This window comes from Stenella coeruleoalba (genome assembly GCF_951394435.1).
Source record: "Stenella coeruleoalba genome assembly, chromosome: 4".
In the NCBI taxonomy this organism is placed as follows: domain Eukaryota; kingdom Metazoa; phylum Chordata; class Mammalia; order Artiodactyla; family Delphinidae; genus Stenella; species Stenella coeruleoalba.
This window is the reverse complement of record NC_137149.1, coordinates 103,750,620-103,764,984: the sequence shown is the minus strand read 5'-3', so window position 1 is coordinate 103,764,984 and position 14,365 is coordinate 103,750,620. Positions and strand designations below refer to the sequence as shown.

Sequence of the window (14,365 nt, the reverse complement as noted above, 5' to 3'; positions counted from 1 at the left end):
ACAGGGAGGGGGAAGGGTGAGCTGGGACGAAGTAAGAGAGTAGCATTGACATGTATACACTACCAAATGTAAAATAGATAGCTAGTGGGAAGCAGCTGCATCGCACAGGGAGATCAGCTCGGTACTTTGTGACCACCTAGAGGGGTGGGATAAGGAGGGTGGGAGGGATACGTAAGAGGGAGGGGATATGGGGATATAAGTATGCATATAGATGATTCACTTTGTTATACAGCAGAACCTAACACAAGACTGTAAAGCAATTATACTTCAATAAAGATGTTAAAAAAATATTTGGGTAAAATACACATAACATTTTACTATCTTAAACATTTTTTCCTTCCTTCCTTCCTCCTTCCCTCCCTTCCTTCCTTCATTTCTGGCTGCGTTGGGTCTTCGCTGCTGCACGAGGGCTTTCTCTAGTTGTGGTGAGCTGGGACTACTCTTTGTTGTAGTGAACGGGCTTCTCATTACTGTGGCTTCTCTTGTTGCAGAGCACAGGCTCTAGGCGTGCGGGTCAGTAGTTGCGGCTCAGGGGCTTAGTTGCTCCGCGGCCTGTGGGATCTTCCCGGACCAGGGATCGAACCCCTGTCCCCTGCATTGGCAGGCGGATTCTTAACCACTGCGCCACCAGGGAAGTCCCTGTCTTAAACATTTTTAAGTGTCAGTTCAGTGGCATTAAGTACATTCACATTGTTGTGTACCCATCACTCCCTTGCTTTTTAAAATTAGTTTTATTTATATACACACAGCTCAACAAAGTATTATTTAACTTTAGTTTTGCTTAACTTTATCAAAAGGGTAATCTTTCTGTATTGAATCTCAACATTATTTTACATGACATTCTTTTAGAAAAAGTCATCTGCATATTCTGCAAATAAGTCTTGCCTTTTGTTAGTTTCATTCCTTCCTAAGTATTTTATGTTTTTAAGTACTTATTGTTGCTTCTGTAAATTTTTTATAAAATAACATTAAAATTCTTTTGTTACTGATGTAGAAAGCATAGTACATTGAATTTCTAGGTATCCACTTTGATAAATTCTGTTATTTCTAAAACTTAGTAAATGGGGGGTGGGGGGTTTCTATGCAGAAAATCTTCTATGCAAAATTTTATTTCTTCCCTTCCAATTCTTATGGCTTGAATTTCTTTCTTTCTTTTTTTCTTCCTTTGTTTTTTTTTTTTTTTTTCAGGCTAGGACCTATATAGCATAAAGAAGAGAAGTGAAAAATGGGCATCTGTGTCTTGTTTTGTAAATTCACAGTGTACTCTTATCCATCAAAGATAAAACAGGCTACCTAAATAAGCCCTTTCCTAAGAGGGAAATGCTGCATGATTCCAGCCCTCAGTTCCACCAGGAGAGGCATGCTATGGCTGGTCAATGCTGAAGACTAACAGACACATCTGATCACCTGAATAACTACATCATCCAGAGAGAAAATACTATCTGTTGCACCAGGAGATAAGCTGATACTTGGCCAGAGAGCTGGCTATATTTTTGAAATGCTGGCCAGTGAAAACTTCATTTAGACTTTTTAATAATAATTATTTTTTTAATAATCTGTCATCTTTAGAATTCTGTCATACTTTAGAATTAGAGTATCTAATGTAGGTTAGATACTACAGTGCATATTTGAAAGTAGGAAAACTGAAGCATAGATAGACCTAACAGTTTGTCCAAGACCACAGAGCAAGTGAGACACAAAACTATATACTGTTATCTGTAGATTCCCAGCCCATCTCATCATGCCATCAAGTGTGAGAAAAGCAAAACGCTGCAGGATCTGAACATGCATACAAACAGAAGCTATTCTCAGGCTTTGCCAAGCAGGATGATGTTAAGTATACATCACCAACTTTGCCCTGGTTGTGAACGAGGAGACACATCGGTAACTCACAAGCATGTAGCCAGTATTCCCACACTGTTAGCTAAGAGAATCTTTTTGCAACTCAGTCAAAACTATGAAAAGCAAAGCTTTGCCCTCCTCTCCCAGACTTTCCAAGGTGTAATGTAAATCAGCTGAGGGGATTCCCAGTCTACAGAAATCACTGAACTCCTCCAGCTCGCTTTTTAGGAAATTTCCTCTAAGCACATTAGTTTCTCGGAAAAGCTTTTTTTCTGGGCCTGTAACAAGTCTGCTAGGGCAGACTCTTTCTTTTGGCCTGATGCCATAGTTAGAGTCTTAAACCAACAGCAAATGAAACCGAAACTAAAGATGGACTATTTCCTTGATTCCTGTTTTCTTTCAAAACTAGACTCAGATCAGTGAACACTAAAAAGTGAATATGGGCTTCCCTGGTTGCGCAGTGGTTAAGAATCCGCCTGCCAATGCAGGGGGCAGGGGTCCCAGCCCTGGCCCAGGAAGATCCCACATGCCTTAGAGCAACTAAGCCCATGCGCCACAACCGCTGAGTCTGCACTCTAGAGCCTGCGAGCCACAACTACTGAAGCCTGTGCGCCTAGAGCCCATGCTCTGCAACAAGAGAAGCCACCACGATGAGAAGCCGGCGCACTGCAACGAAGAGGAGCCCCCACTCACCGCAACTAGAGAAAGCCTGTGCACAGCAACTAAGACCCAGCGCAGCCAAAAATAAATAAATAAATAAATTTATTTTTTTAAAAGTGAATATATCGAAAGCCTGGCAAAAATTAAAATATAAATTTTAAAAGAGTTATAATTTAATTTTTATTCAAGTCATTCAGGTAAGGTTGGCTGTGGATATAACAAGTAATAATTGGCTTCCTATTGTCTCTAAAGTTTGATTTTTTTCTGAATTCTTCTCCACACTGATCACACTTATAAGGTTTCTCTCCTGAGCAGATCCCTATTCAAAATAAGAGGGGAATGGTCCTTTGTTTTGATTCTGTTTTCACCAGAAAACAATCTGATAACTAATTCAACTTCCCAGGTACTCTGTTACTGGAAAAGTGTGGCTTGGTTATCAGACCCAATCATTCCAGATACTGGAAGGTCTTCGTTATAAATGAATGAACTGGGACTTCCCTGGCAGTCCAGTGGTTAAGACTTCACCTTCTGATGCAGGGGAGGCGGGTTCAACCCCTGGTCCGGGAGCTAAGATGCCACATACCTCATGGCCGAAAAACCAAAACATAAAACTGAAGCAGTATTGTAACAAATTCAATAAAGACTTTAAAATGGTCCACATTAAAAAAAAAGAATGAATAAACTGTCTTTTTAATTTGCATCTTAGATTCTTGTAGATTTGGTTAGCAGAATTAACTCTTTGAGGACATGTTCACCCTGGATGATTAGAATGTCGTATTTTACATCTTTATGCTTATCCCTTAACTGTTTAGTGTAGTTATAGCTGCTTTTACAATTTTTTTTGTCTTTTTATCTACATACTGGCTTATTTAAGTAATCTTAAATCCTTCTTATATATTTGCCTTTTTTTTAAACATTTTTTTTAAATTTATTTTATTTATGTATTTTTGGCTGCACTGGGTCTTCACTGCTGCGCACAGGCCCTCTCCAGCTGCGGCGAGCAGAAGCCACTCCCCATTGTGGCCCACAGGCCTCTCACTGTGGTGGCCCCCGCTGCGGCGGAGCACGGGCTCCAGGCACACGGGCTCAGTAGTTGTGGCCTGCGGGCTCTAGAGTGCAGGCCCAGTAGTTGTGGCGCACGGGCTTAGTTGCTCCGCGGCATGTGGGATCCTCTCAGGCCAGGGCTTGAACCCGTGTCCCCTGCATTGGCAGGCGGATTCTTAACCACTGAGCTACCAGGGAAGCCCTATATTTGCCTTTCTTATTGGCATTCTCTCTTTCCCTTAGATTCTACTTCTTTTCCGTTTAGAGAAGACCCTTCAACATTTCTTGTAGGGTATGTTTAGTATTGATGAATTCTTTCAGTTTCTGCTTGTCCGAGAAGTTTTTTTTATTTCTCCTTCTATCCTAAACGGTACTCTTGCTCAGTACAGTATCCTGGGTTGCAGGTTTTCCGTTTCAGCAGTTTCTGGACCTGTAAAGCTGAGGACCAGATACTACAGAATCCTAACAAGGTATTACCATCCCTAGGAGACTGTGCCAACCTGCCTGACTGGTTGGCTGGCATTGCTCGATACCATTTTTGGTGACACTTCTCTAACTGCATACGTTTTCCCCTCCTGGCCACTTGTCTTAAGTACAATCCATACTTTAAGGTTCATCTGAGCACTCCTGGTCTTAATGAATATAATCGCCTATGAACCCCCATAGTATTTATTGTCTATACCACTCATTTGTCACTGATCATACAGTTTCTTTTGTTGATATTTATTGTTTCATATTTGTTGGTCTTTCCAATTAGAATGCAAGTCCCATCAAGGACAGACAATGGATCTTATCCCCCCAGTATCCCCTGAGATTAGCCTGGTTCCCTACACAAAGTACAGACATAATAATGAGAACAAGTACAACCCTCCTCATTCTTCTGCTTCCAAAACCACCCACAAACATATATGCCATATGCACTGAAGAGACTTGCATTCCTTCATTCATTCAATGCATAATTGCAGAGAACCTCCAATGAATAATTTAAAAGTGTTTAGGTGTACCACCCTTTATATATTTACCCCATAGTCCTAGGAATAAAGATTTTGACCTATGGCTAGCTGAGAATACCTATATTGATTCTACCTATCTGAATCTATACTAACTTCTGGGGAAACTGTAGTTTTCTTAGGTTAAACTTGGTTCCTAAAGCTAGAGGAAATAGTAATACCCATGTCCTAATGTAAAAATGTGATGAGTCAATGGAAGTTCTTTTTGAAGATGTATAACTCTTATTTGTGCCGCTGCTTAAAGTCTGGAAAAATTTATACATCTATCCATCCATCCAATACTTACTGAATACCTTCCATATGCCTGGTGATGCTCTAGTTGCTGGGGATAAGCTCTGAATAAGACTGATAAGGTCCCTGCTCTTTGGGGGCTTATATTTGAATGTGAAGAAACAGACATTAAAAAAATAAAAAGTAAACTAAGCAAATATCAGAGAGTGAGAAATGCCAGAGAATTAAAATAAGGTCATGCTGCTCTAGATTGTTTGGTAAGAGAAAGTACTACAATATTTAGCTAAAATCCAAACATCCAGAAGGAACTACCAACACAAAGAACAGGGGGAGATACAGAAAATTGCTAGTTTAAAAAAGGCCTCTGTGACTGGAGTATAGTGGTTGAGAGGGAACAGTGTGAGATGAAGCTGGAGAAATCAGTAGCAGTTAGATCATAGAGGACCTAGTAAAACAGCATACAAAATTGGATTTAATTCTAAATATAACTGTAAGTTATTGGAGGGTCTTAAGCAGAGGAGTGACATGATGACTATGGGTTTTTAAATTTTATATTGGAGCATAGGTGATTAACAATGTTGGTTAGTTTCAGGTATACAGCAAAGTGATTCAGTTATACATATACATGTATCTACCCTTTTTCAAATTCTTTTCCCATTTATGTTATTACAGAATATTGAGCCCCGTTCTCTGTGCTATACAGTAGGTCCTTGTTGGTTATCTATTTTAAATACGGCAGTGTGGAGACGTCCCTGGCAGTCCAGTGGTTAAGACTCCCACACTTCCACTGCAGAGGACACAGGTTTGATCCCTGGTCAGGGAACTAAGATTCTGCGTGCCGCGTGGGCACGGCCAAAAACAAATAAATATGTGTGTGTGTATATATACATATATATATGTGGCAGTGTGTACATGTCAATCCCAAACTCCGAATCTATTCCTTCCCCACAACCCTTCCCCCCTGGTAACCATAAGTTCGTTCTCTAAGTCTGTGAGTCTGTTTCTGTTTGGTAAATAAATTCATGCATATCTTATTTTTTTTTTTTAGATTCCCCATATAAGCGATAGCATACGATATTTGTCTTTCTCTGTCTGATGTACATCACTTAATACGATTACCTCCAGGTCCATCCATGCTGCTGCAAATAGCATTATTTCATTCTTTTATATGGCTGAGCAATATTCCACTGTATATATGCACCACATCTATTTATTTATTTATTTATTTATTTTTTATTTTATTTTTTTTGCGGTACGTGGGCCTCTCACTGTTGTGGCCTCTCCCGTTGTGGAGCACAGGCCCAGTTTCTGACACAGTTGGGGGTCGAGGGTATCCTGAAGCTTGTGTTGGCCTGCTCGTGGACAGAGCCAGGACCCAGCTGTCAGGGTAGGATCTGGCCTGCTGTGGACAGGCTGGGTCTATAGGCTGTGGGATTGTAGTTTTCTTGTGTCTGGTGTCTGTTTCTTGGTTGGTGAGCCTTGTCTAGAAGTTAGTGCAGGTTTACTGGAGGGAAGGGCCAGTGCCTGCCCACTGCTGGGTAAAGTTGGGTTTTGGCCCTCTGGTGGGCAGGGCCATGTCTAGAGGCATGTCTAAAGGTGGCTGTGGACTCAGAAAGTCCTTAGGCAGCCTGTCTGCTGATGGTTAGGACCCTCCAAGACCAGAGGGTAGGTCTGGCCCAGGCTCCTATCAAATTACTGCTTTTTCCCTGGGTCCCAGTGCACATGAGATTTTGTGTGCACCCTTTAAGAGTAAACTCTCTATTTTCCCCAGTCCTGTGGGGCTCCTGAAATTAAGACCCACTGGCCTTCAATGCCAAATGCTCTAGCAGTTCGTCTTCCTGGTGCAAGACCCCCAGGCTGGGGAGCCTGACGTGGAGCTCAGAATTCTCACTTGTATGGGAGAACTTCTGCAATATAATTATTCTCCAGTTTGTGGATTGCACTCCAAGGGGTATGGGATTTGATTTTATCTCAAGTCCGCCCCTCCTACTCATCTCATTGTGGTCCCTTCTTTATATTTTTGTTGTATAAGATCTTTTCTGGTAGGTTCCAGTCTTTTTCATCGATGGCTGTTTTCCAGATAGTTGTGATTTTAGTGTGCTCATGAAAAGAGGTGAGCTCAGGGTCTTTCTACTCTGCCATATTGGCTGCTCTCTGGAAAATGGATTTTTAAAAAGTATGATCCAACTGTACAGTTTTTACAAGAGGCATAATTTATATTCACTGACATAAACAGGTTAAAAGTTAAATAACAGAAAAAGATATATCATGCTGACAGTAACCAGAAGAGAGCTGAATTAGCTATATTTAATATACCAGACAAAAAATTGTCAGTAGAGACAAAGAAAGATAATTTATAATGATTCAGCAAGTCACAACAGTTAAAAATAAGAATATAAAAAAATGTGGGAGACAGCTATATTTCTGATGAAAGAGAAGTTGAGTAGGCTGATGAATATAACCGAGGAATTGTCTAATTGCAGAAATAACAAGGTGCTGAATGATTAAATCTATTTGCAGTGTTTTAAAAATTGCAATAAAACCCAACTCTTAAAGAAACAAAATTTACATATTTTAACACAATTAGAATACAAATATCAGAACTAGGAAGAAATAAATGCCTTTTTTCCCCAGTCAGAAAACCTCAGGATCACAATGTTCAATATAATCTAAACTGGGACCTTCCCTGGTGGCGCAGTGGTTAAGAATCCTCCTGCCAATGCATGGGACACGGGTTCAAGCCCTGGTCCGGGAAGATCCCACATGCCACGGAGCAACTAAGCCCCTGCGCCACAACTACTGCGCCTACGCTCTAGAGCCCACGTGCCACAACTACTGAAGCCCACGTGCCTAGAGCTCGTGCTCTGCAACAAGAGAAGCCATCACAGTGAGAAGCCCACACACCACAACAAAGAGTAGCTCCCGCTCGCCGCAACTAGAGAAAGCCCATGAGCAGCAATGTAGACCCATGCGGCCAAAAATTAATTAATTAATTAAAATAATTAATTAATAAAATGAATCCAACTGAACATGGTCTGTTTTAGGCAAGGAAACTACCTTTTAAAAATACTGTAAGTAAATAAATGTGTATCTATGTGATTGTTTACTAACACGTGTATATCTGTATATATGTGTTTAACATATATATACTACAGCATTTTTCATTTCAGTATGAATTCAGTGTAAGATAGATACACCTTAAACCTTTTCTAGGTGTTTAATTACTGAGGCATCAAAATAACATCAAAGATGGCTTCAGGGCTTCCCTGGTGGCACAGTGGTCGAGAGTCTGCCTGCCGATGCAGTGGACACGGGTTCGTGCCCCGGTCCGGGAAGATCCCACATGCCGCGGAGTGGCTGGGCCCGTGAGCCATGGCCGCTGAGCCTGCGCGTCTGGAGCCTGTGCTCTGCAACGCAAGAGGCCACAACAGTGAGAGGCCCGCGTACCGCAAAAAAAAAAAAAAAAAAAGATGACTTCAGCCAATCAAGATAGAATGGAAATCAGAAATCCAAACGAACAACAATGTTCTCTCTGAGAGGCAGCATAACAAAGTTGTTGAGAAAATGGACTCTAGAGCTAGTTACTGGGTAACATGAGTCACTATTTAAGGAGTAAGTAAGTCAATATTCATAAAGCACTTCAAACAACGCCTGGCATACAGTTAATGCTAGGTAATACTTAATTAAAAATCAATTAAACAAATAAGAAATATTTTCTCATCAACAACAATCCACTAGCAGGCATCTACTCAACTCTCCTTTTACTTTGCTATATAGACAGCATCTTAGATGAGAAGTGAGATACTAACAAAAGTAAAATTATCACCATGTACCTTTTTATTGTTTAATGCTGAACTGTTCAGTGCCTCTTCCATCCATGATGTCAGACATTTCCCCAAAAAATGTTTGGCATTTTTACTCACAGTCCAACTTTTATTCTGCACAAACAGCCGTGGGAGGGCCCCTCCACGTCACTGTCTTGCACAAACCTTTCCCTCATCAGAAGAAGGCCTTTTTACTGAGTGAAAGTCTTCTCGGCTCTATCAGTCTCTGCCTCACTTCCCCTCCTTCTGAGCTTCCAGTTTCCCCACAGTTAAGTCCCCTCACTGACTTACCCACTGGGAAGCTTAGCTCTACCCAGTCCCTGGAACAGACCAACCTGGGATCCAGCAATTTCCACCTCCCCAAGCAACACCTCACTGCTCTGATGACGGATCTCCTGTACCTGAGGTTCCAAGTCTTATGTGTGTCCAGTTTTCAGATACGGGCTTTTATCTTGGCCTCTATGCCAAGCTGTAGGCCAGTATCTGCCAGGTACACTAGTCTAACCCTAGGATGGCAGACCTACCTTTCCCTGAACTATCCCTACATTGCTGCAGCCTAGCTGACTATGAAAAGACCTCCCAAATACTTTCCTAGGTTCCAAGTATCACCTGCATCTGATGCCTGCATTTAGGATAGTATTTCATTTTGTATCCCCTGTTGCCAATCACTTGCAAAGAACACAACCAGACTATATAACCCTTGGATATTGGTGAACTTCCAACACATGTTATACTACATGAATATCACCTACTTCTTACTGATGGTGTCAGCCAAGTACTACTGAATGCTAAGATAAGAGGCCAAGTTTCGACCCTATTTGGCCCTATTTGCCCAGTTCAAACTGTGCTTATTTCAGTTATCAATGTTACCAGATCAAAGGCTAACACTTTTTTGCCTTTGCTTTCCATGTGACATTCTCTTAGAGCTGTACCCAGCTTAAATCAACCTCTCTATTTCCATTCTGTTCTCCCGTCTCTATTTATGCCCCTCTTTTAAGTTTATTTCCTCAAAAAGCATCTTTCGTTTTTTGGCAATAACTCTACTATAGCTACAAATCCTTTCTTTACTCCATTCTGGATATTGTCTTATGATGTTTTCATTCAGGGACTGACTATAATACATGAAACTTGTTTAATAACATACCAGAAATCAGATAACCAAATGAGTAGTGTTTTCCCTAGAAATAATTATGTTGGAAGCTATTCACTTATTCTAATGATGTTATGAAAAATCAGAGCACTTCTGGAATTCCTTGAACCTTGCCAGTTCTGTATCTTTGACCTTGTCCAAGAAGACCAAACCTATTACTCTGTAATACTGATCAAACACTGAAGTGCTTCGCTAAACTATTGTTTCCAAAAATTAGATTTACCTCCAGAGGTTGAAAAATTACTATTACTGTGGAATTTTAAAAAATTATCTAGCCTCTGAAAGTATTACCAAAATTTAAAATAAATGTTGGAAGAAAAGCATCATAGTTAGAATAAATGGATGGCAACCTTTGTATGACCTAACATAGTTATCTAACCTTGAATATTATTCTTCCACATATAAAATGATTTCCTACCTTCTTACAGAATTACTGTAGAAATAAAATGAGAAAGTACACAACATCTCTGAAACCCATAAAATGTGAATAAATGTAAGATATTCCTATTTGTGCCTTACTCCTGCAAATTTAAATGGATTCAAAACAAAATATTAAGGCTTACTTGTTTTAAAACTGTGTTTAAGACTTTAACTTGAGTTAAAGTTGACATTTGCATTTTTCAGGAGGTACGAGATGAGAATCCAAGCTCCATTTTTTTAAAAACTATTTATATTTGCAGTAAAGTTATGTTTTTCAAGAAGCAGCTCATGATTTAGAAACTGAAACGTAGCTCACTCTTACTGAAACAAAGGAAGTGGAGGGAAATTCCATAACTCAGAAGCCACAATAAATACAAATAATACCTTTGATTCTGCAACACGGGACTTCCCCAAGGAACAGACACAGGTTTTCCTAAGTCAACTGTAATGTTATCCAATCAGAGTTGGAGAGGGAAAGTGCCTTTGCAAATAAATACTGCAACCTAGCCCGATGTTTTCAGAGACACTCCTCAACTGTTCAGGCAGTCTGAGCCTATTACAGAAGAACCTTCAGTTGCAGCACCATGAACCAAAGTGCTGTTCTTATTTTCTGCCTTATCCTTCTGACTCTGAGAGGAACTCAAGGTAAGGAACTTCAAGGGATATTGAATTTGTAAGATCAGAAATAGGACTGCGTATAAACTCTTTAAGTGCAGAAATAATGTATTTGCAAAAGTTTTACAGCCTGCCTTTTAAATGAAGGGTAAATGAGCAGAGATTCCTTCTGGTCAGAGTTTACAGTCAGAGAAGCAAGTGGAATAAAAGAAAGAGAGAAGGAGGAAGGTGGGAGTGAAGAGGAAGAGGGACAGACAGAGAAAATGTGAGGGAAGGAGGAGAAAGAAGATGAGACAGGTATCTCCTTAGTTAACTTAAGTAACTATATGACCTGGGCTCAAGGGTATGATCTTACAATCAACAAGTTGCAATTCCATTCTTTCAGAGAATCAACTAATTAATCATACAGAGCTGTATGATCACAGATTGAGTATGTGATTACACAGAGGTACAGGTTCAGCTAAGTACTACCCAATCCACATTAAATGCCTAAAATGAAAACTGCGCTAACGTTGTCTGCTGTACCTGTTTCTTTTCCTGCAGAAATACCTCTCTCTAGGACTACACGCTGTACATGTATCAAGATCAGTGATCGACCTGTTAATCCAAGGTCCTTAGAAAAACTTGAAGTGATTCCTGCAAGTCAATCTTGCCCACGTGTTGAGATCATGTGAGTAAAATCCCACCTAATGATCACCTCCCTGGTTGTAATCATACAATTAAATACATGATGATGATTACAAAAATCAGTAAAGGGTTTGTGATGATTCTAAGACTTCTGTACAGCAAAGGGAAACATCTAAAGTGAAACCTAAATGTCTGACTTTAAAACTGTATATTCCGTCTGTTTTATTTGCCCAATATTGTTTTAAATATTTTCATTCCTATTTACTTCTATAGTGCCACAATGAAAAAGAATGGGGAGAAAAGATGTCTTAATCCAGAGTCTAAGACCATCAAGAATTTACTGAAAGCAATTAGCAAGGAAAGGTAGGTTTGCTATTGCTTGCAGAAGAACTGCTCTTTAAGAAATGTTGATCTTGTGATGTTAGAAATATCTGCATAGGGCTTTCCTGTGGAATTCTTGGCTGAAAACGGTGTTACCACCATGCTTCCACTACCTCCCTCTATTTATATACTGAGGTGTCACCTTGTGTGGTATCAAAAGTTACCCTGATTACTGTCTAGAAGTGTCAATAGGTCACTTTAACCTTAAAGCAGAGCTATAACTATCCAAGCAAAGATGCCAAATTTCCCCCAAGCTTTTCCTGGCCTTAAAAAAGCATCCCGTGTAACCCACAATCATTGCGTAGCAGCAGGAGAGCTAACCACCCACTTCACCTATCTATGAATTCAGCATGTTCCAAGCAGAATTCAGACTGAAGTCAGAGTCATTTACACTCTCCTTCTCTTCTTACAGGTCTAAGAGATCTCAGACACAGAAAGAGGCATAATCACTGCACGACCGATAAGGATGGACCACAGAGAAGCTATTTCTGCCGTCATTTCCCTACACACAGTATATGTCAAGCCCTAATTGTCCGTGGATTGCAGTTCTCCTAAAAGGTGACCAACCACAGTCACCAAATTAGTTGCTACTTCTCCTGCAGGGCGGTAGATGGCTCATCATCCTGAGGTGTTTGGTAGTAACTCTGCCCTGGCACTATACCATAAGCTATGCTGAGGTGCTACGTTCTTCATGAGTGTGCCAAGCCCTAACCCTGCTACTGACAGCTTCCTCACCTTTTCTATCTTCTAAAGGGGGTTATGAAGGGGCCTACCCCTCTGGGCTTCTCAGGGATCTTAGAATCTCAAATAACTAAAAGGTATTCAAAGCAATAATACAATCTGCCTTTTAAAGAAAGATCTTTACTCCACGGGCTTCTACTGCCATCCCTCCAAGGGGCCCATATTCTTCCGGGTGTTATATACATAATTCCAAATACACAGAAGCAGCTAGAAGTATCTGGAACTGTATGTGAAGATAGTATTATTTAGTCAAAGGCTACACAAAGTAGAATTCTTAGATGTATATGTTTCTTATATTGTTTTCAGTGTTTATGGAATAACTTGTGTAATTAAGTACTGCAATGGGAGAAATTTTAAAATTTAAATACGTGCTGCATGTTATGTAAGACAAATATGCTGAATGCTTTTCAAAATAAAAGTAATGTTCTCTCCTAGAAATATTAAGAAAGATTATTTAACTGTTTCGAGACCAAAACATAATAAAGTAATTATAACTACGATGAAGTGTCTGGTGGGTCATTTGGGACATTTATTTCATAAAAACCTTAGACTGGAGAATCCGTAGCCTAGAGAATAAGTAAGGATGGGTAGAGGACAAATGAGTTTTAGGATTACCATATTCCTTCCAACTATAGTCTCCTGGAAGGCCCATCATACAGGAGTCCTCAAGGACTTATGTGGCATAACAGAGCTTGGCCTGAGCTTCAGATCCTTAGAGCCAACTTTCTGTGAGACATTTGCAACTCAACATCCCATGGAAACATCAAACTCCAAAATGTCTTAAATTAATTCCTCCCTCCCCCAGATCTATTTCTCCTGCTCTATTCTACAGACTAGTTTAATAGCACCATCATCCATTCAGTTCCCCAAACGAGAATTCTAGGAGTAATTCTACACTCCTTCTTCTCCCTTGCCTCCCATATCCAATTTGTCATCAAGAAGGTATCTGCAATGCATTTAGTTAGCATATTATTAGTATCTAAAACGTATAGAGGGGACTTCCCCGGTGGTCCAGCGGTTAAGATGCCACGCTTCCAATGCAGGGGGCCCAGGTTCAATCCCTGGTCAGGGAAGTAGATCCAACACACCACAACTAAAAGATCCCGCATGAGGCAATTAAGACCCAGCGCAGCCAAAATAAATAAATAAATATTTTTTTAAAAATAAAACATATAGAGAACTCCTATGAATAAAAAAGGAAAAGACAGCTAGCTGAAAAACAGGAAACATAGGAATTTCACAAAAGAAGAAAACACAAGCCCTTAACATATGAAAAGATGCTCAATTTCATTAGTAATCAGGGACATGTACTTTCTCTTTTTATTTTTTTTAACGTTTTTATGGAGTATAATTGCTTTACAATGGTGTGTTAGTTTCTGCTTTATAACAAAGTGAATCAGTTATACGTACACATATATCCCCATATCTCTTCCCTCTTGCATCTCCCTCCCTCCCAACCTCCCTATCCCACCCTTCTAGCTGGTCACAAAGCACGGAGCTGATCTCCCTGCGCTATGTGACTGCTTCCCACTAGTTATCTATTTCACATTTGGCAGTGTATATATGTCCATATATACACTACCACTCTCTCACTTTGTCCCAGCTTACCCTTCCCCCTCCCCATGTCCTCAACTCCATTCTCTAGTAGTGTCTTTATTCCCATCTTGCTCCCAGGTGGTTCTTCATGACTTTTTTTTTTTTTTTTTAGATTCCATATATATGTGTTAGTATACGGTATTTGTTTTTCTCTTTCTGACTTACTTCACTCTGTATGACAGACTCTAGGTCCATCCACCTCACTACAAATAACTCAATTTCAT

At 40.1% G+C, this 14,365-nt stretch overlaps 2 protein-coding genes across 6 annotated transcripts in view; one reads left to right on the top strand and one right to left on the bottom strand.

Moving 5' to 3' along the window:
- The window catches only part of ART3 (ADP-ribosyltransferase 3 (inactive)), a 161,350-nt gene that overhangs the window by 104,068 nt on the left and 42,917 nt on the right, over nt 1-14,365 (bottom strand). The gene's annotated exons all lie outside the window — the stretch shown is intronic.
- On the top strand, nt 10,723-13,007 carry CXCL10 (C-X-C motif chemokine ligand 10). The gene is made up of 4 exons (XM_079920080.1): nt 10,723-10,826; nt 11,340-11,466; nt 11,697-11,786; nt 12,217-13,007. The coding sequence occupies exons 1-4, from the start codon at nt 10,766-10,768 to the stop codon at nt 12,248-12,250; spliced, it is 312 nt and encodes a 103-aa protein (XP_079776206.1). The 5' UTR covers nt 10,723-10,765; the 3' UTR covers nt 12,251-13,007.